We start from the raw sequence: 22,871 nt of genomic DNA, 5'->3' as shown, positions 1-22,871 counted from the left end.
AACTGGACGACGGTACTGGCGGGTCTCGTAGGGAGCTGGACGACGGTACTGGTGGGTCTCGTAGTGAGCTGGACGACGGTACTGTCGGGTCTCGTAGTGAGCTGGACGACGGTACTGGCGGGTCTCGTAGTGAGCTGGACGACGGTACTGTCGGGTCTCGTAGTGAGCTGGACGACGGTACTTGCGGGTCCCGTAGTGAGCTGGACGACGGTACTGGCGGGTCTCGTAGTGAGCTGGACGACGGTACTGGCGGGTCTCGTAGTGAGCTGGACGACGGTACTGGCGGGTCTCGTAGTGAGCTGGACGACGGTACTGTCGGGTCTCGTAGTGAGCTGGACGACGGTACTGTCGGGTCTCGTAGTGAGCTGGACGACGGTACTGTCGGGTCTCGTAGTGAGCTGGACGACGGTACTGGCGGGTCTCGTAGTGAGCTGGACGACGGTACTGGCGGGTCTCGTAGTGAGCTGGACGATGGTCGGGGTGGGAGCAAGTGGTGTCGGCCACGGTCACCACCAACACCTCAGAGACAAACTCCGAGATTCAAATTTCAGATTTCAAAAGTCTATTCTCAAAAGGGACAGCAAGACTTTTCTCTCCCGTTTTCCTTACTTTCCAAACATATTCGCCAAAAGTATAGAAACAGAATGGAGTAAGTAGTAAGGAAATTGACCATCACGAGAGTTTAGTGTAACTGATCACCTAAGGACAGAGAGGCGGGGTCACTTCACCTGTTGCTAGCACCTAGGGCGGCGTTGTCCGGGTCTCCCTAGGGATTGATGCCCCCTGACTCCTCACCCAGTAGGTGCATCTCTCCCTTGGTGCGTCTCCGGGGAAGATAAGGAGAGAGAGAGAGAGAGAGAGAGAGAGAGAGAGAGAGAGAGAGAGAGAGAGAGAGAGAGAGAGAGAGAGAGAGCAGAATCGACCGGCAAGTTGAGCGTCGCAACCCAGTATTGGCTTACCTGGGGTGATTGAGAGTAGGTGCTCTTCCTCCCCCTTACTCCCCTTCCTCACACCTCTCTGCCTCTCCCCCCTCTGCCTCTTACCTCCTCAGGGCTGGTGTGGGGTCGGGTGTCAGGACGATCCGTGGCGGCACCCTCCACCAGACCTCCACCTACGTCGACTACACTACGTTATTCACGACCGTGTTTCATGACTGACCGTCAGTCTGAACTGTGTACCATCGTCAGGTTCTACATAGCATTTCATAGCCTAGTGAGGCATGTTACAACGTACTATACCATAGCCTAGTGAGGCATGTTACAACGTACTATACCATAGCCTAGTGAGGCATGTTACAACATACTATACCATAGCCTAGTGAGGCATGTTACAACGTACTATACCATAGCCTAGTGAGGCATGTTACAACGTACTATACCATAGCCTAGTGAGGCATGTTACAACGTACTATACCATAGCCTAGTGAGGCATGTTACAACGTACTATACCATAGCCTAGTGAGGCATGTTACAACGTACTATACCATAGCCTAGTGAGGCATGTTACAACGTACTATACCATAGCCTAGTGAGGCATGTTACAACGTACTATACCATAGCCTAGTGAGGCATGTTACAACGTACTATACCATAGCCTAGTGAGGCATGTTACAACGTACTATACCATAGCCTAGTGAGGCATGTTACAACGTACTATACCATAGCCTAGTGAGGCATGTTACAACGTACTATACCATAGCCTAGTGAGGCATGTTACAACGTACTATACCATAGCCTAGTGAGGCATGTTACAACGTACTATACCATAGCCTAGTGAGGCATGTTACAACGTACTATACCATAGCCTAGTGAGGCATGTTACAACGTACTATACCATAGCCTAGTGAGGCATGTTACAACGTACTATACCATAGCCTAGTGAGGCATGTTACAACGTACTATACCATAGCCTAGTGAGGCATGTTACAACGTACTATACCATAGCCTAGTGAGGCATGTTACAACATACTATACCATAGCCTAGTGAGGCATGTTACAGCATACTATACAATAGCTTAGTGAGGCATGTTACAGCATACTATACAATAGCTTAGTGAGGCATGTTACAACGTACTATACCATAGCCTAGTGAGGCATGTTACAACGTACTATACCATAGCCTAGTGAGGCATGTTACAACGTACTATACCATAGCCTAGTGAGGCATGTTACAACATACTATACCATAGCCTAGTGAGGCATGTTACAGCATACTATACAATAGCTTAGTGAGGCATGTTACAACGTACTATACCATAGCTTAGTGAGGCATGTTACAACATATTATACCATAGCTTAGTGAGGCATGTTACAACATATTATACCATAGCTTAGTGAGGCATGTTACAGCATACTATACCATAAAGTGTTGCATTTTGTTATAATTGAATAAGTTTATCGTAATGAAGAGTTTGATAAACCAATCGCTTATTTTCTGATACGTTTGTCGTCATCAGTAAGAACCATGCGTACGTGCGACGTTGCTGTTCATGTGTGCTTATTCGGCTCGACTTACAACTACGAAATTAAGTGTCAGTGTTAGGAGACATGAACCAGTTATACAGTGGCAATAGTCACGCTAAGAAGCCATTCCATGAATGGTGAGTATAGTTCTTTTCCCACTATAATACTCTAAGCCCTATGAATGATAGAATCCATTCTATCAATATCCTGTGGTTGACAGGCTATTACAGAATATGAATATTCGGCCTCTCACCTAACCGTTAAGCATCACATTAGAGGTTACGCCATTATACCTAACGCTCGTACCATTACTCTCATAGTTCGTACTGTTGTGTTCGAGGATCGTATCGTTGTGCTCGGTGGCCATATGTGTGTGTGTGCTCAAGGTTCTTACAGTTAAGCCTCTCACTAATGACGGTGTGGTTCCCTTGTTACATTAGGCGTGACATCTTCCCCTTCACGAGACACTACACAGAACCACCGTAAGAATGAGGTGTTGACTCGCCTCTTTAGTCAGTCAGTCCGCCAGCCAAAGGATCAGATTCTTGGCCGTACAACGGGCCTGGCCCTCGACTCTCCAGCGGACCTGATCCTTGATCCTTCTGCGTACCTGACTCTTAGTCTTACAGAGAACCTGACTCTTGACCCTGCTGTGTGCCTGACTCTCGGTCCTACAGGGGACCTGACTGGTTCCTGTGGGCCAGGCACCATGTAGTGAGGTTGTGGTGACTCGGCTCTGGTGTTACAGGCGGTGCGGGCGACGCTCATCCTGATTCCCCTGCTGGGTCTCCACTACATCCTCATCCCCTTCAGGCCGCCTAAGGACTCCCCAGGCGAAGGTGTCTACCTGGTCGTTTCCGCCGTGGCCGCCTCCTTCCAGGTAGGTCGTCTTCATTACAACTCTTATATTTTGTTGGAATGATTTCATGTTTGCGTAACAACTGCGATCTGAGCCTGTATGAAGAAGGATGAATATACTTCCTCAAGGCCTGCAGCTGTGTTGCTACCTGGAGCCTCTACTGTTGTCTGACCTCGTACCTTTCTGATCCAATACAGCTCTCGTCTTCTTCTCTTTCTTCTTCTTCTCTTTCTTCTCCTCCTTCTTCTTCTCCTTCTTCTTCTTCTCCTTCTTCTTCTTCTCCTTCTTCTTCTCTTTCATCTTCTTCTCTTTCTTCTTCTTCTTCTCCTTCTTCTCTATTTTCTTCCTCTTCATTCTAAGATCATTTGAACTTGATATTAATGAAGACAATTTCCCCTGCCAGAATGTCTTGACCTCTTGCAGACCCTCAAGCCCCATTGTTCGACCCTTGGGTATTATGGTTTGACCTTTGACCTTAGAGCTAAAACCAGTTCAAGAACTAGGCCATTATACTCGAGGGTCGTAATATCGTGCTTAAGGGTCGTGCTGACCCTCTGGAGATTTTCTCTGGCAACCAAGTACTCACCATTCAGACACTCGTCACGTCTGACACTCGACTGTCTGCATGATGACAACATACAATACTATAACCCGTCCACCACTTGTCACGGTCGTGCCACAGAGCACCTGCGTCACCTGGACTACCTACTCTCCTGTTTCTCTCCAGGCTTGTCTCGGAAAACAAACCCTTTAACTCTGGGACATGTTTATAGAAATACAACAGTAATAACAAATGCAAGTTTCTGTACCACCTGCATGAGGTTTGTATACAAGTGTCTGTACCACATACATGAGGTTTACATACTGTATATATCTATGTTTCATGAGAATATAATGAAAATTATATAACGTAGTTGTATAGACATGAAACCTTCAAGATATTCATTTATTGTGTAGATGGGAGACATGGAGGCAGTGATGAAGGGAATAATGAAGGGAGTGATGGAGAGAGTGATGGAGGGAGTGAATGAGGGAGTGATGGAGAAAGTGATCTTCATGGAAATATTTTTGCCTCTTGCAGGGTCTGGGGGTCTCGTTGCTCTTCTGTTTCTTCAACGGAGAGGTGAGTCCTGCTGCCCTCACTACTTCCATCACTAAAACAACCCTAACTACCAATCATGGTACAATACTTCTTGTTAATTATTAGCCTTATATATATATATATATATATATATATATATATATATATATATATATATATATATATATATATATATATATATATTTCCCTGGGGATAGGGGAGAAAGAATACTTCCCACGTATTCCCTGCATGTCGTAGAAGGCGACTAACAGGGAAGGGAGCGGGGGGCTGGAAATCCTCCCCTCTCGTTTTTTTTTTTTTTTTTTTTTTTCAAAAGAAGGAACAGAGAAGAGGTCCAGGTGAGGATATTCCCTCAAAGGCCCAGTCCTCTGTTCTTAACGCTACCTCGCTATCGCGGGAAATAGCGAATAGTATGAAAAAAAAAAAAAAAAAAAAAAAAAAAAATATATATATATATATATATATATATATATATATATATATATATATATATATATATATGAATGCATGTTGTAAGTTATGGTGAGTGACGTTAATTGATCTTCCTCTGTCCGTCTGCTGATGATTGTGGTGCAACCATCAGCTAAGCTGTAGGGTGCTACAACTTGCTGGCTGCTTCACTACTGCTACTATTACTATTGCTAATACTACTACTACTACTACTTCTACTACTACACTACTACTACTGCTACTACTACACTACTAATACTACTGCTACTGTTACTGCTAATGCTACTAACTACTGCTAATACTACTACTACTACCTCTACTAGTACTACTACTAGTACTACTACTACTACTACTACTACTAGAATTATCATTATCATTATTATCATTGATGATAAACAGAGATACTAATACTACTGCTACTGTTACTGCTAATGCTACTACTACTACTGCTAATACTACTACTACTACCTCTACTAGTACTACTACTAGTACTACTACTACTACTACTACTAGAATTATCATTATCATTATTATCACTGATGATAAACAGAGACTATGTAGTTTGAACCATCTTGTAATATGCATAGTAATCTAGTGTATTGAGAACACCCTCAGTTTACACTTTGGGACAGATGAAGATCTTGTGACAACTCTCACACAGTGAGGGGCCCGGGACAGCTGCCATACTGTGTAAGGGTCCAACATATGAACTGTGAGTACATGTTCGTTTAGTTAGACCACAACCTGAACGTGCAGCGCAGTTTGGGCCCTCCACTTCAGCAATAACAATCTTAGATTGGAAGCTGTGCAGCGAAGAACAACTAAATTGATTCCTTCCTTGCGTAACAAACCATATGAGGACAAACTGGGGGAATTAAACTTGTTCCCCATATGCAAGAGTCGTTCCGGAGGTAAATTAACTGAATGTTTGAAAATACCCGAAAGATTCAACAATGTCGATATTGAAAAATTCTTTACAGCAGCGCCAGCATTACCATTGAGAGAAATTGGAATATAGTTAGAGGTTATGGACTTAATCTGGACTGAGCGAAATACTTCTTTACCACCGACATCATTGATGCTTGGAATAAGCTGCCAGAAAATGTTGATCAAAGCAACGTCCTGAATATCTTCAAAATTAGGTTTGATCATCACTTGTCATTCTTCAGTATGGAATATTTTAATCAATCATGATAACGTAGTGGTATGTCATGCTACTTTCTCAACCACCGGTCTCTCCCTAGCCAGGCTGCAGTAGTATAACAATATTGACTACCCCAAGTCATCTGCTTTAAAAGAGTAAGAATTATTGTCTCATTCTTCAACTACAGCAGTAATATAGACGTGGCAACTCGAGGAGCTTGAGCTAACTTTATCCTTATTATTGTCTTTACATCAGAAGGTGAAGGACTACATGACACATTCCTCTTCATTCTACCTTATAACTATACTATGAAAATTTTCCTTCTGGGCGTGGTGCCTGAGGGATTGGAAGGTGGGGAGACAGCATTTACTTTGCTATTCTTTCTTCCTCTGCTGTTAAGGTGACCGAAACATTTCTTAAGTTGTATATATTCGGCATGAACGTTGGACTGAACCTCGGCAGAGTATCAGGCCTCATATGTCATGAGTCTACCTCTATAAGGACCTTCATTGTCTGTGAAATGTTTCTTTACTCCACAAGTATTTTCCACTCGGATGAATTTTAGATTCAGTCCCAATCCCAGTGGTCAGCCCAGTGGTCAGGACGAGACAGTGTTTCCCGGTGTGATGGACTGCCTAGGTGTCCGGCAGGTGATTACCATACTACCTTATTGTCTCACATTGGTCTTGTTCTCACCGGCAGGTTCTGGGCATCTTCAAGAAAAAGTGGAGCCAGCATAAGTTGATGCGGGGAGGACCCAACTCGTACGCAGCGACAACCTTCTCGGTAAGAAGGACCAGACAGACGCAGGACCAGCAGACACCCTCACACACAGACACACACTTACGCCGACGCGCGTAGACTCTCACAGAAAGACATAGACTCAGTCTTGACGATGCAGTTAGACCCACCAGTGTATGATGACTTACAGATGAAGAGTTATCAAGGCTAACTTGCAAGGGTATGATTGTCCCTAGTGTCACCAGACGACGCCAAAAGACCAGTTGGACACCCAACAGTGGTAGAGGGACCGGTACTCACAAGACCTGAGTAATGTGTGGGTGAACATGTGACAGACACAACAGTCCTGAAGCTGGCTGGCTGGGGAACCGTACGCGGACCAGAGGGGAGCCACCACCAGCAGACCAGATCACGGTGAGCCGCAATGTAGATGAAAGTCAATAAAAAAAAAAGTTGGACCTACGAAAAAAAATGGACCATAGACGCAGACCGACATTATGACAAGGAATCCACATAGCAGCTTAGATGTCGGGTGTGTAGGAGAGCCTAAAGTGCCTTTAGGATATCCATTATACTGACGGAAACCTTAGTTCCCTGCCAGAGCTAAGAACACTAGGATATAACCTCCACCAGCACAGGTTAAGAACACTGGGATATAACCTCCACCAGCACAGGTTAAGAACACTGGGATGTTGTTCTCACGTGACCGTCTGTACAAACGGAATGACTATAAGCAACATTAGGAGATTGGTTGACTCAGTCTACTGTAGACCAGACCAATGCTACATATCCACATGCACATTACACACAATATTAAGTAACCCAACTACACACACAAACACACACACACACACACACACACACACACACACACACACACACACACACACACACACACACACACACACATTAATCTGTTCAGTCTGGCACCGCTACCGTGGAGAGGTCAATGATACACCTAATGGTAACAGGACCAGCAGGACCCCCGAACTGGGCCTTACTGTGACCTGCAGTGATGTGAACCCCGGCACTGCAGGCCTGCTGTGTTGAGCTGTGACCTGCAGTGACTTCCTGTACCATGACACTGCAGGTCTGCTGTGTCTTACACTGATTTGATATGACATGTTAACTCTAGCTCTGCTGGCCTGAGGCGCCCCTGGCTGCTCTGAGTCAAACATTGTAGTCAGGTTTTCGTGCGATGTGTAGAAGATAGTACACGTTACTGTAGCGTGGTAACCATTTGGTCTTGTGATTGTGTTGTTACGCGAGACACATCATCTGAGGAACATCCTCTTCACTCCAACGCTTCTTGAATAACATAGATTGTACAAATGACCTTTGACCCTGCAATAATTGGTTGCGATATTAATAACTGGTCGTGATGATAATAATGATGATAATAATGATGATAATAATAACAGGTTGTGGTGATAGTAGGTTGTGATACGTTTCTGTTGGTGATGAGAGTATGAGAAGAAACTTGTCTTCTCATTACTTAATGGTCATCATCACGATGATAATGCACACTTTACCTCCAGTGTACCTTACTACCTGGATGATGACTCTCCAGTGTACCTCACTACCTGGATGATGACTGTCCAATGTAACTCACTACCTGGATGATGACTCTCCAGTGTACCTCACTACCTGGATGATGACTCTCCAGTGTACCTCACTACCTGGATGATGACTGTCCAATGTAACTCACTACCTGGATGATGACTCTCCAGTGTACCTCATTACCTGGATGATGACTATCCAGTGTACCTCACTACCTGAATGATGACTCTCCAATGTAACTCACTACCTGGATGATGACTCTCCAATGTAACTCACTACCTGGATGATGACTCTCCAGTGTGCCTCACTACATGGATGATGACTTAGGAAGGTTTACTTCCCATGATGTCTTTTTACAAGTTAGAATCGTGAATGAATGTATTCTATTTACATATTTACACAATTGATATTTGTTCATGTAAATGTGTTACGTGTGATGCAACATTGTGGATATCCAGGATATTGTCTCGTGCAGGTTGAAGTGAGTGAGTAACCAGTAGCAATCTTCTCATTTCTCGTCACTATACAACTGTCTCATGAATAAACATACAATTTACAACAATACAAATTCCAGCTTCAAGACCAAACTGCCGTCCAACTCATGTGCTTTGATGTGATTCTCCTGTTATAATAACTCACTCACTTAGCAGTGTAACAAATGTTGTGGGTCACGCAGTTTATGTAGTTAGGAGCTTGGTAACACTGCCTTGTTATGCTAAGTGCAGGTACAGAAATAGAGAGAATCAGGTGACTGTGTGCATGTGGTACGAGAGAAAGAGAAAGAAGGTAAAAAAGAGTCAGACAGATAGACTGACAAATAACGAATAACTAGACAGAGAAAAAATACGCGTAAATGCAAGAGGAGAGAGAGAGAGAGAGAGAGAGAGAGAGAGAGAGAGAGAGAGAGAGAGAGAGAGAGAGAGAGAGAGAGAGAGAGAGTTCTTATGAGACATGAGTACAGCAGTTGACCTAATTACTATGTAGATCCAGCCAGACAAACACTATTGTTGCGAGTTACAAGTGTTGACCCCTGACCCCAGCTTCAGTATGAAACACTGAGGTCAGTTTCGCTGTTGACCTGACGTTCCAGTTCTTGTCCCAGTGATGAAACTTTCTCCTTCCTGTAAACTTGCCTCAGGTTTCACTAACTCATGTTGGACTCGAAGATTTCTGACACTTTTTGTAGGTGAGCTGTTGATCAAGATAGTCGCGCGCATGACGTCACTCATAAGGTCAGGACCAGATGAGGTCAGGCAAATCGAGTTGTTTATTCCCAGTGGTTAGTGGCATCTGATAGTTGGCTTCATGATTATCTCAAGTGGGAACATGACATGACATGGGTGGGGAGCCGCTTATACTGGCTGTCTGTACGTGAGAAATCCACCATCTCTCTCTCTCTCTCTCTCTCTCTCTCTCTCTCTCTCTCTCTCTCTCTCTCTCTCTCTCTCTCTCTCTCTCTCTCTCTCTCTCTCTCTCTCTCCTGTATCCTCTTCCTTCTGCTATATTTCATCTATGACTTGCTAAATATTATATATCTTGTGCCAAAGGCTCCGATCTGAGACAAGAGTCGTTGGAAGGTTCGGTCTTGAATGAAACAAAGAATAAAAGCTACAGAAACATAGAAGTTATAGAAACATAGAAGAAGAAAAAAATTAGAATTAGATTATTCAAGAAAGTAGGAGGAATCCTGCAGGATTCAGGACGTAGCTGTTAGGAGAGACATGAGAGGGTAAAGATTTCCAAAGCTTATCCGTGTAAGGGAAGAAACAGACATAAGAACAGCCTATCCTGGAGTTGCCAGTGTTCAAACAGTAATGTGTGACACTGTAGCTTGTCGGCTGTAGCTTCCATTTCCTCTTTGATTTATCCGGTATTAATGAATCTTTCCAGTTCATATCTCGATGTTTTCTATATCTTGATAGTTATGGTGTCTCCTCTTGTTTGTTCCTTTTGTTGTTTTATGTCTCTATTTGTTTGCTTTTATAGGTTTTTCATAAGACTTGGTATCTTGATTTACATCCAGGATGGTCCAATCAGTTATGATAGTATACTAGTAATGTAAAGTTTTGCTTCTCAAAGATAATGCAGTGTAACAAGGTACACATACAGGCCAACATTGTAACAAGGTACACATACAGGCCAACATTGTAACAAGGTACACATACAGGCCAACATTGTAACAAGGTACACATACAGGCCAACATTGTAACAAGGTACACATACAGGCCAACATTGTAACAAGGTACACATACAGGCCAACATTGTAACAAGGTACACATACAGGCCAACATTGTAACAAGGTACACATACAGGCCAACATTGTAACAAGGTACACATACAGGCCAACATTGTAACAAGGTACACATACAGGCCAACATTTGACTCCATGTAACATACACGAGCCTATCACGTCAGCAACATGGTCAGCGGGACGAAGCAAGTGTCAGCTCTACAACAGCCCACTGGTGTCACGGAGTCAGCTATCGTGTCAGCTGGGTAGATGCTGTTACTTCCTATTTCATGTTTTAAACCTTACTGAGCTCTGGTCATAAAACACATGATCATTATTTGTTAAATGGCCATATTATTTTGTGTTTCCTTAAGCAAATCCAATCTTTGGTTCATTTTAACAGCCAGAGAAAAGTTTTTCCATCTCTTGCTAATTCAAATATTTTATCATTATACTTAAATCATTTGCTGTCAGCGTGAGGCAGGTTTTCTTCTGGCACCTCGTCACCGTAAGCTGACTTTTCCATAATTCTATTATTGTCAGCGTTGACATTTGCTCTGTTCGTCAGCTCCTCACCTTCCCGCGTCGACTGGCCAGCCTCATTTACTCTACTGATGCATCCCTCATGTTCTCAAACCTACAACAATAACAAACATTATTTCTCTACAATATAGTTTTCATGTTCTTCAGCAGATGTTTCTCACAGTCCCATGTAAACTGATAACAGCCAATAACATCCTGAGAAGACATGCTGGATGGTGTTAGTAAGAATGCATTTGGATATGTCATAAAGTAACCCGTCAGGCTCTCATTTGACTATATAATCAAGTGAGAGTCTAAACCAAATAATGAGTTATATACGGGGCATTCTGCTCACGCTTAACCCTTCCTCAGTTTGTTATATTATCAATCATCACGCAAAAGATCAAGTGAGGTTAAGTTTAGTGTTGGTGGTCGAGGACATGCCCGCTGTGTTTCTGTTCTTGAACTTACCTTTAAGTTCTGAAAAACTGGGTTTCCTAGACCTCTCTCTCTCTCTCTCTCTCTCTCTCTCTCTCTCTCTCTCTCTCTCTCTCTCTCTCTCTCTCTCTCTCTCTCTCTCTCTCTCTCTCTCTCTCGAGTTTCTTGTTTCTGTGTCTTTTGTGTGTGACATATATATATATATATATATATATATATATATATATATATATATATATATATATATATATATATATATATATATATATATATATATATATATATATATATATATATACCTTACTCCCCCAGATAGATAGGTAGATATAAATGCGTTTAACTAATCCCTTTTTATTTTTGCCAAGCTATATTGAGATTCTATAGTTGTGCTTTCCTATCTCTTGATACTGCTCAGTCCTTCCTTACTTGCTATCGCTCAACCTCACCCTCGTCTCTATTCATCAGCTTTCCAGAATCTGTAACACAACTCTTCCCATTTTCCATCACTTATGCAATCTGTGTTTTCAAGTGCTGACTCGAGAGCTGTGTTTACTGCTCAACCCATCCTCGTTTTTCCCTGCATGCTACACTCTAGATGGACACGCTAAACGGACATCCTAGCATATGTCCTACAGCTTCGCAAAATTAAGGTAGGAGTGTAGACCTTAGTGTGGTGTACGGCACAGGGTTGTTGCCCAGAGTGCAGTCAGAGAACAACTTGCTTGACGCAAGAGAGAGAGACGCAAGCATAAATCATTCTCCCTGCCTGAAAGTGCATGACCTTCTGCATGATCAAGTGACCAACGCAACTTTTCCTCTCGTACTAATATTGTTCAGTCATGTATTCATGCAATCAAACGAGATTTCCATCACTTTATCTCACTCTGGGCAATGACTCCAGCTTCATCCCTCCCTCCCTGCTGCTGCTGCTGCTGCACACTTTTTAAACCAAGAACAAGACCTTGACACAGGCATGCCGGCCGCCCGCTCGCGCTCTGGCTGCCACAGCCACCCGCCGCAGCGGCCAACCGTCAGCCAACACAGCAACTCGGCTAACTATGAACCTTCACGTTATGACCAATCAGAACTCTGCTCCACGTTTGCCTGTTATTGAAATGAAGATTTTTATCGGCCTGATTAATACCAGTACCAAAGATAATTAGGATAATGATTATTTTAGTATAACAATAATAACGATAATTGAAATTATTATTAGTTATAACATTACAAAGAGATTAGTAGTTTTGCTGGGATGTACATTTTTTTGAGAGGGGGGAGGGGGAGATGAAGGGGTCAATGTAAGGCATGCGTCTCGTTAGTTAGCGAGAGGCTCTTGTAAATGACTGTTGCGACAGATGACGGAGCCATTTGATATATATACACATTGTCTTAATGACAGTGTTTACAATCGGCCCAGGGGTTCACAACTGCTCTTATTTACTACGCTGTTTGCAGGATCACTGGTTGGTTCACTGTATCGTTTGCTCAAGGTGGGGAACGTACTAGTATGACGTCTGCTGAGTCTGGCAACAGAAAAACATGAGACTAGAGTACACTATAATACAGTCGCTGGTGAACAGCAGTTAGATCCAGTGATTACACTGGTGAAAGACAACAGTGACCCGGTCCCTGAACTCTGCCATAACCTGACCCGTGACCCTGGTCATGATCAAGTCTACAACAGGACAGTAGGACCTGCCTGGTGCACGATAGGACCTGCCTGGTGCACGGTAGGACCTGCCTGGTGCACGGTAGGATCTGCCTGGTGCACGGTAGGACCTGCCTGGTGCACGGTAGGACCTGCCTGGTGCACGGTAGGGCCTGCCTGGTGCACGGTAGGACCTGCCTGGTGCATCGGTCCCCCCCCCTCTCACTAGGAACCAAAGTCTTCAACCTCACCCATGAAGGACGAACCCCAGCTTCCTACCCTAGCCTTGTCACCCCAGCCTCCTACCCCACCCTTGTCACCCTTATCCCCGGCCTTCTGAAAATTTTTCTTCGCGTGAAGTTGGTGGTAGGGCGCCTCCCCGTCCTGATTTGGACACCATGACGGCTCTCAGCAGCCGAGCCCCGGCCACCATGTACCCTGATGCGGCTTTAGGTTTAAGAGAAGAAAACATTAATTTTCGTCCAATGTCATTACTGCTTTGTAATAAACTGTTTATAAGTGCATGAAGGAAAGTATATGAAACTACTGAGAGAACAGGTTGTGGGGGAAAGATGGGGTATATTTTGTCCAAGGCCATCATAACTCGGTGTTTGCCATGAGAAATATAGTTTTGTTAGATATTTCCAAATTTACTCTTGTGTCTGACCAGAGATCCTCGCTGACTTACATGAGATACTTGTATTAAAGTTATCAGTAGTAGTAGTAGTAGTAGTAGCTGTAGTGGTAGTTGTATATCTTTTATCATCACCATTATCAGTGACATTTTGTAGTTATTATCCTGATGCCTTTAGTCATTAGGTCTATCATGATGTTAGTCGTCTGTTGCATCTTACCGGAACCCATCATAAGAAGTCACGTAATTTTAGATTTCCTTTTTTTTTTTAGCTAAACTCATATTCGAACTAAAGCAATTGCTACGGTGGTTGTAACGTTCATTCTCTTAGATGAAAACCTTCATACACTCGTGTGTTTGTGGGTCGGTCAACAACTTGGCGTATTCCACATGAAGGGAGTGTTGCTGGGTCTAGCCATCGCCTGCCACGACTTCAGCTCAGCGATCCGACCAACGCCACACATTGCCTGATTTCGAACGATCAAGCTTATGTCGGACTTTGCTTCTATTTTCCCTTTTCTACACCGCTTTATGCACTGACTTTTTTCTCCCTCCACTCTTGTCACATTCCTACATTGTCAACGTATGTCTGCATGATGTGCCGCCTTGATTACTGCACTGTGTGAGTCTGCCCGGCCCGTGCAGAGCATCCCTCCCTCCCACACACCCAGGTAGGGCGCCATCACTCCTACCACAGTTCACTGTTGCCACGTCAAGGCCAGAATATAATGCACGTTGCAGTTGCATATAATTGGTAAATCTAACTTCAACACATTTATCAACATGTTCTCACATAGATCAATGTCCATATGAATGTGTTTACCCCGAAACTAGTGATGACGGCAGGGGGCCGTAGCTGTCTTATTGTGTTTTCTTTATTCTTTCAGTACATGAAGTCCAGCATGGCAGATGGCAACACGACCATCACAAACTACGGCACAACCATTGAGGGAGACGATGTGTAGAGACGCTGGTTCACGAGTAGTTACACATGATAATGATGGCAGAAGTCAAGACAAGATAACTAAACGTGTGTGGATGTTAAGAGATGATAACCTGTTAAAATGGATATTATCAGAGATGTCTCAACACCCACATGTCATGCATCACTATGACACATCAAAATATATCATTAAGTCATTTCCATGGCAATATATATATATATATATATATATATATATATATATATATATATATATATATATATATATATATATATATATATATATATATATGATCAAATTCAATAAAACCTACAATTATGCTTCATGTTGATCGTACCCCACAAGAGCAAGCGTCCCACTAGCCTAATACAAGCATTATCTTCATCTTTCATTTCTAGTTGACGTCATCCATCAACCTGTAATACCCATCTGTCTAATTGCATTTTTGACCTGTATGTAGCCAGCAGCTTTTTATGTATATATGTATGTCTTTTTTAATGTTGCATATTATTTATATATATATATATATATATATATATATATATATATATATATATATATATATATATATATATATATAGGGGCCCCGATAATGCGCGGGGAGACGGTACGCATTTAGATAACAGTTCAACCTTCCAGTGGTTAGGTAACTAACAGTTCATCCTCCTTCCACTGGTTGGGTAACTAACAGTTCATCCTTGCAGTGGTTGGGTGGGGAGCAGCCTGGGCTGGGGTAGAGCACCACAGGTGTGACACATCCAACATTACTCACCTTGCCACTCGACTACATTTTCTCAGAGGCGTCAGTGACCCTCACTGACAGCCCTATTTACATTACCAATGAAAGTATATATATATATATATATATATATATATATATATATATATATATATATACATATATATATATATATATATATATTGATGTCAATGTTTGTGTCTGTATATATACTATGATTTATAAGAATATTTTTGTAGCATCAAGTGTACTAGTGTGTGGGATAATGCCACCCTGTACATAGCTGTGTTAGCACGGAGACATGTGACCGTCATCACCTGAGGTTGGCAAGATGGCGATAGATCATTGTGGAGAAGTTGGTGGTGTGAGCAGACCCACGTCTAGAGCGTAACTGGAATGCAACACCTACGTCTTGGTTCTGATATCTCAGGAATGCAACCCCTACGTCTTGGTTCTGATGTCTCAGGATAGTGAGACTCGGATAACATTATCTGTAGTTAGTAAGACTCAGATAACGTTATCTCTAGTTAGTAAGACTCTGATAACATTATCTCTGTTTAGTAAGACTAGGATAACATTATTTCTGATTAGTAAGACTTGTATAACATTATCTCTGGTTAGGTTGTGTTCCCCAGGATGATTGATCCGTATGAGCCAAGACTGAGGGATACTCATCCCAGGATGGCATGATATCTTGTACCTATCATCCATCTGCTGCTACAACTGTCATCCTAGCATACGTCTAGTTATCGAAGTAATATAGAGCGGATCACAGGCAGCTGTCTACCAGTCTTCCTTCATCCTGTTCATATATTGGAGCAAAGATTGACAGTGTCATAGAAAAATTCCCCTCTACGCCAACCTATACCAGCATTCCTCTGGTCTACACCTTCTTACACCCATGTAGACCACCCAGCCTATACCGGTCTGCAGGATGGTACAATAGCGACACCGTACCTAGGGGAAAGTCACTCCAGACATCCTTGGATAATGTCAGGCGTGTGTGTGTGTGTGTTGTGTAGCCCAGGGTGACTGGTGTTGACGGGTGTGTGTGGCCCATGGTGGCTAGATTGGACAGGTGTGTGTGGCTCAGGGTGGCTGGCTGGACGGGTTTGGCTATTCATAAGAAGGACTCTAGAGAAAGGTCTCCCTAGCTCGGATGGTGCTTGTCATCTATTGGGTCGATCAGGGCACACCAAGGAAGGCCATGTTGACAGGATGAACCCGCCTTGGAGGACCATGATGATATGGCTATGTTGGTAGGACTATAGTGGCAGAGCCCATCATAGAGGACCCGGCCCCCGGCAGCGTCTGTTGATCGCACCTCCTCACCAGTGTTACGTACAACTTCCTGCTGCGGAAGGGACGCGAGAGACCGAGATCTTGTAGCATAAGGTACGCCAGACTCCTGCACCACAGGTGTGATGGCACAAATGCTGGTCGCGGCAGCTCAGGTGCCGGTGCTGAAAAGGAGACAGTGTGAAGACCGATATGAGTTGCAAAATCTATTGAAAATACATGTTACCGTTTGACACGAAAATCTAATCTATCTCAGGTACGTCGTTCATCATCCGAGAACTCCAGCCTGTCTACGCTGTGAGCAGGTTAGCGCTCACTCCACAGTATTACTACAGTCCTGAAAAGGAAAATCTCATCTGGGAATTTAAATCAAATCATATGGGTGTTACCTGCCGCGCCGACCCCCTTCTCCCGCTGACCATACACCTTGGAGACGATGGACAGTGCGACAGGGGATTGGAGACACTTGTGCAAACGGCCCAGTACTTCTGGCCTGCGTGTCACCAGGGAGCTGGACTAGCCTCAAGCCCTAGAGTAAGTTTTAGGAAACCTTGTCATTCACTTTAGGAAATTTGTGAATCTTAGCTGAATGTTAGATGTATGGCTAACCCTCGTTCATATATATGAAGTATAGATTCTAGCATGTATGGGCCTTTACTAGTTTAGTTAAAAGTACTAGAGAGTTCGTCTGTATCCATACCTACTCTCCAGACTTAACATATACAAGAAAAAACATTTCATCTACCAGATATAATATTTTTGTATATCAAATCTATTCTTGACTTAGATGTAGAAGTATATACAACTAAATTCTGGAAATACCTCATATGGTTGAGGTAAAGAAAATTAGTTGCTTTTATAAACATTATTTTTGTATGTGTAAATATAATGATATGCAGAAAGCATTGTTGGTCATCCCATTGATGGTGTAGTATACTTTCTGTAACTCCTTGTAAGTTCATCATCCTGTCACCTGTCATTATCCTGCAACTTCTTGTATGTTTATCATTCCTTAACTCATCGTCATCCTTGCTCATTCATCAAAGAAAAAGTGCAATATATGTCTGACCAGGAGGGAGTCCTGCATCCTGCTGGACACGTCAAACGTTATCCTCACTCTCCATCCATCACCTATATAGAAGGACAGGTCAACCATCCATCACCTATATAGAAGGACAGGTCAACCATCCATCACCTATATAGAAGGACAGGTCAACCATCCATCACCTATATAGAAGGACAGGTCAACCATCCATCACCTATATAGAAGGACAGGTCAACCATCCATCACCTATATAGAAGGACAGGTCAACCATCCATCACCTATAAAGAAGGACAGGTCAACCATCCATCACCTATATAGAAGGACAGGTCAACCATCCATCACCTATATAGAAGGACAGGTCAACCATCCATCACCTATATAGAAGGACAGGTCAACCATCCATCACCTATATAGAGGGACAGGTCAACCATCCATCACCTATATAGAAGGAGAGGTCAACCATCCATCACCTATATAGAAGGACAGGTCAACCATCCATCACCTATATAGAAGGACAGGTCAACCATCCATCACCTATATAGAAGAACAGGTCAACCATCCATCACCTATATAGAAGGACAGGTCAACCATCCATCACCTATATAGAGGGACAAGTCAACCATCCATCACCTATATAGAAGGATAGGGCAACCATCCATCACCTATATAGAAGAATGGTCTACCATCCATCAACTATATAGAAGGACACGTCAACCATCCATCACCTATATAGAAGGACTGGTCAATCATCCATCACCTGTATAGAAGAATGGTCAACCATCCATCACCTATATAGAAGGACAGGTCAATCATCCATCACCTACATAGATGGACAGGTCAACCATCCATCACCTATATAGAAGGACAGGTCAACCATCCATCACCTATAAAGAAGGACAGGTCAACCATCCATCACCTATATAGAAGGACAGGTCAACCATCCATCACCTATATAGAAGGACAGGTCAACCATCCATCACCTATATAGAGGGACAGGTCAACCATCCATCACCTATACAGAAGGACAGGTCAACCATCCATCACCTATATAGAAGAATGGTCAACCATCCATCAACTATATAGAAGGACACGTCAACCATCCATCACCTATATAGAAGGACAGGTCAATCATCCATCACCTACATAGAAGGACAGGTCAACCATCCATCACCTATATAGAAGGACAGGTCAATCATCCATCACCTACATAGAAGGACAGGTCAACCATCCATCACCTATATAGAAGGACAGGTCAATCATCCATCACCTATATAGAAGGACAGGTCAACTATCCATCACCTATATAGAGGGACAGGTCAACCATCCATCACCTATATAGAAGGACAGGTCAACCATCCATCACCTATATAGAAGAATGGTCAACCATCCATCAACTATATAGAAGGACAGGTCAACCATCCATCACCTATATAGAAGGATAGGTTAATCATCCATCACCTATATAGAAGAATGGTCAACCATCCATCACCTATATAGAAGGACAGGTCAATCATCCATCACCTACATAGAAGGACAGGTCAACCATCCATCACCTATATAGAAGGACAGGTCAATCATCCATCACCTATATAGAAGGACAGGTCAACCATCCTTTCCACATGCAACAACAGAGTGCATCATCACAGCAGTAGGCTAAGGTTGTATACGTATGTAATTCTACTGTATTTTTGGAGGTGTCACGTGACTACACTTGTATTGAACTGTATCAGCGGGCGAGCGCACCATCATGCGCTACTCCTCTTTATGGATCATGCTATATAAATCTTTCCTATTAGTTCCTACCAGTATCTCCCATCTGGCGTGTGCGAGTTATCTCTCTCTCTCTCTCTCTCTCTCTCTCTCTCTCTCTCTCTCTCTCTCTCTCTCTCTCTCTCTATTAGCGTAAGTAGCTACATGAAGTTCATATTGTGAAGTATACAAGTTTGCAGGAGGCACATGAAGTGAACCACAACTAATGACATGAATCACCATCACCAGCTAACGTGATCCTCTCCCGTCTGATAATTACTTACTGTGTTACATGAAGTCAGTTATGTACATATAGGACGAGAGAGTTGTTTATATAAAATGAAAGTTATGCGTCACTTACACTGTGGGCAAGTTCTCGGGTACCACCTACACTGTGGGCAAGATCTCGGGCACCACCTACACTGTAGGCAAGATCTCGGGCACCACCTACATTGTGGGTAAGTTCTCGGGCACCACCTACACTGTGGGTAAGATCTCGGGCACCACCTACACTGTGGGTAAGATCTCGGGCACCACCTACACTGTGGGTAAGGTCTCGGGCACCACCTACACTGTGGGTAAGGTCTCGGGCACCACCTACACTGTGGGTAAGGTCTCGGGCACCACCTACACTATGGGTAAGATCTCGGGCACCACCTACACTGTGGGTAAGGTCTCGGGCACCACCAACACTGTGGGTAAGGTCTGGGCACCACCTGCACTGTGGGTAAGGTCTCGGGCACCACCTACACTGTGGGTAAGATCTCGGGCACCACTTACACTGTGGGTAAGGTCTCGGGCACCACCTGCACTGTGGGTAAGGTCTCGGGCACCACCTACACTGTGGGTAAGGTCTCGGGCACCACCTACACTGTGGGTAAGGTCTCGGGCACCACCTACACTGTGGCTAAGGTCTCGGGCACCACCTGCACTGTGGGTAAGGTCTCGGGCACCACCTACACTGTGGGTAAGATCTCGGGCACCACCTACACTGTGGGTAAGATCTCGGGCACCACCTACACTGTGGGTAAGGTCTCGGGCACCTCCTACAATGTGGGTAAGGTCTCGGGCACCACCTCACACTAGGTATAGTCCATCAGGCTCGACACACGTAGCAAGAGAAGAAACATTAGTTTGTGGTAGAGCGTTGTGTTGGTGAGGCCTGTCTTGCGTCTGCCAAACCCACTATTACTAAGGATGATTCTAGTGTCAGGCCGTCTTAAGGATCTGAATATTTACTCATATCTTGGTATCTTATGGAAACTTTTAATTTGTAACTCCTCAGTGATCCTGGCAACCTTCATCACTAAACAATAACAAACACTATCGGAAAATGTATGTACATGTGCAGGAGCTCGCCTGCAAGTGGCCAGACACAGCTGATCCTCCACAAATCTGTATCATCGTCAGTGAACACGAAGGATCATAACGTCGTCGACTTCCTTGTCCCAGCGGAGTCCACGTGTGTGTGTGTGTGTGTGATGCACGTATGAATTCGAATGAGTATTTCAACTTGCCACGCTCTTCCGCGAATTTTTCTTTTAGTCTCTTCATATTCATCTATTTCTTTATTATAATTATCATTATTATTATTACTATAATTATCATTATAATCATCACCATCCCAAACCGATTCGCTGTCTGACTCCGACGTGATCACTGCATGAGTCTGTGAGCGTCCACCTCGCCTTCCCAGACATCAGGACGACCTTGTCACCACAGTAGCCTTCCCCACACCACCACCCATAATGCACGAATGCTCAGCCAACAGGCTCGTCATGTGAACTATCAGGCCAACTGGTCATGTTACTTGATCTTGTGTACATAGTACACAGGTAAACATGACTGTAGCTGTGGATGTGGTGGTGTTCTGTGCTTCTCGTGTCGTGCAGTTCTTCCTCTCATGGTGCATGTCTCATGACTCATCTGGTGCTCCCCTTCACTCACATACTACTTGGTAAAATGTTTTGAGTGTAATGTCAGTAATCTGTCGTATGTTACAAATATATATGTATGGTGAATATGTTGTCTTATTTCCTATATCCAATAGTGACTCGGGTCAGGAATTAGACCTGTTCGAGCCGCCCACCGTCCACACCCATGATGCACTACCCTGAGGCAAATGTTGGTCAAGTCCGTCAACGACTGGGTCGGGAGGCTACCAGCACGCCACCGTCCACCCGAAGTCTAGACTCATTCCTGAAATCTTAATGTTAATTACTCATATTTCAACAACAACAAATTATTATTTTAAAGTTTAAGCTAAATGCTTGAATATATACTATAACTAAGAATAGAAACTCTGTGTGCTTCAAAGGAAACATGAAGTCATTTGAAAAAAGTCCAATACATAAAATGAAACACTAAAATTTTTCCCGATCTTATATAAGGAATCTAACCATGCTCAAAGACAACATATATATGGCAATACATCTTAAGATGATCCAAAAATAGGTGGAAGGCAATTACCACCAGGGATGTAAAAGGTTACTATCCTGAAACGCCAAACTACCAGACATATACCCATCTGAAACCTCACTCCCGAGACTTAAGCGAATTAGTCTTGTCTCCGTTTTAGGCACTATTTCTCCACCATCACAAATGCTAATTCAACAATCACACGCATCACCATACCCCTTGGCCTGTGGTTACACTCGATGGATATGGCAGGCTAACTGAGCATTATAGGAACCCCAAAGAAGACCCTAGACCAGGAAGATGAGGTAAGCAAGGGCAGTTAAGAAAATCTCTCTCGTTACCCATAATAACTGCTTTCTTCAATAAAGTATTTATAGAAAATGAAAATATTATACCTGAAACTAAAATGAATTTATTTTCACTGCTACCATGACTTTTGTATACTTTAATTCCATTTCTTAACTCTTATGCAAGAATTGTACGTTATAATTGTCCTGATATATATGTTTGAAAATATTATTGATGAAGTATTTATGATACGTGATTTCTTGCCAATTAAAAGTTCTTGTGACTTTATGAACCAATCAAATCCGTGGATATATGGAACTGTTTCCCTCCATCCCATCATTTTAACGAGTATACTTACGGCAATACTAGTCATGTGAACCACATCTGCATCACTGTATGTAAATGTTGCCGTCCTGAAAATAGTGTCTGGTATAGGCAGGGATGATGATGAGCTTACCCTGTACAACATCACCACAAATGTCAATGAGACACTTTCAGGTTAATCTTGAGTCTGATAATCTATCGTATATATATATATATATATATATATATATATATATATATATATATATATATATATATATATATTTTTCATTCA

At 43.2% G+C, this 22,871-nt stretch overlaps 1 protein-coding gene across 1 annotated transcript in view; it reads left to right on the top strand.

Annotated features, from left to right (window-relative positions):
• Positions 1-21,588, top strand: part of LOC139764000 (calcitonin gene-related peptide type 1 receptor-like) — a 167,102-nt gene extending 145,514 nt beyond the window's left edge. Inside the window, exons 8-11 of the mRNA XM_071690472.1 lie at positions 3,211-3,342; positions 4,403-4,444; positions 6,721-6,804; positions 14,679-21,588. Of these exons, the coding sequence (XP_071546573.1) occupies positions 3,211-3,342; positions 4,403-4,444; positions 6,721-6,804; positions 14,679-14,756 (336 nt within the window). The 3' untranslated portion in view covers positions 14,757-21,588. The remainder of the gene's footprint in view (positions 1-3,210; positions 3,343-4,402; positions 4,445-6,720; positions 6,805-14,678) is intronic.
• Positions 21,589-22,871: the final 1,283 nt, after the last annotated feature.

This window comes from Panulirus ornatus, chromosome 48 (genome assembly GCF_036320965.1).
Source record: "Panulirus ornatus isolate Po-2019 chromosome 48, ASM3632096v1, whole genome shotgun sequence".
NCBI classification, from domain to species: domain Eukaryota; kingdom Metazoa; phylum Arthropoda; class Malacostraca; order Decapoda; family Palinuridae; genus Panulirus; species Panulirus ornatus.
The sequence above is the reverse complement of the archived record's forward strand: the minus strand, read 5'-3'. Positions and strand labels throughout refer to the sequence as shown.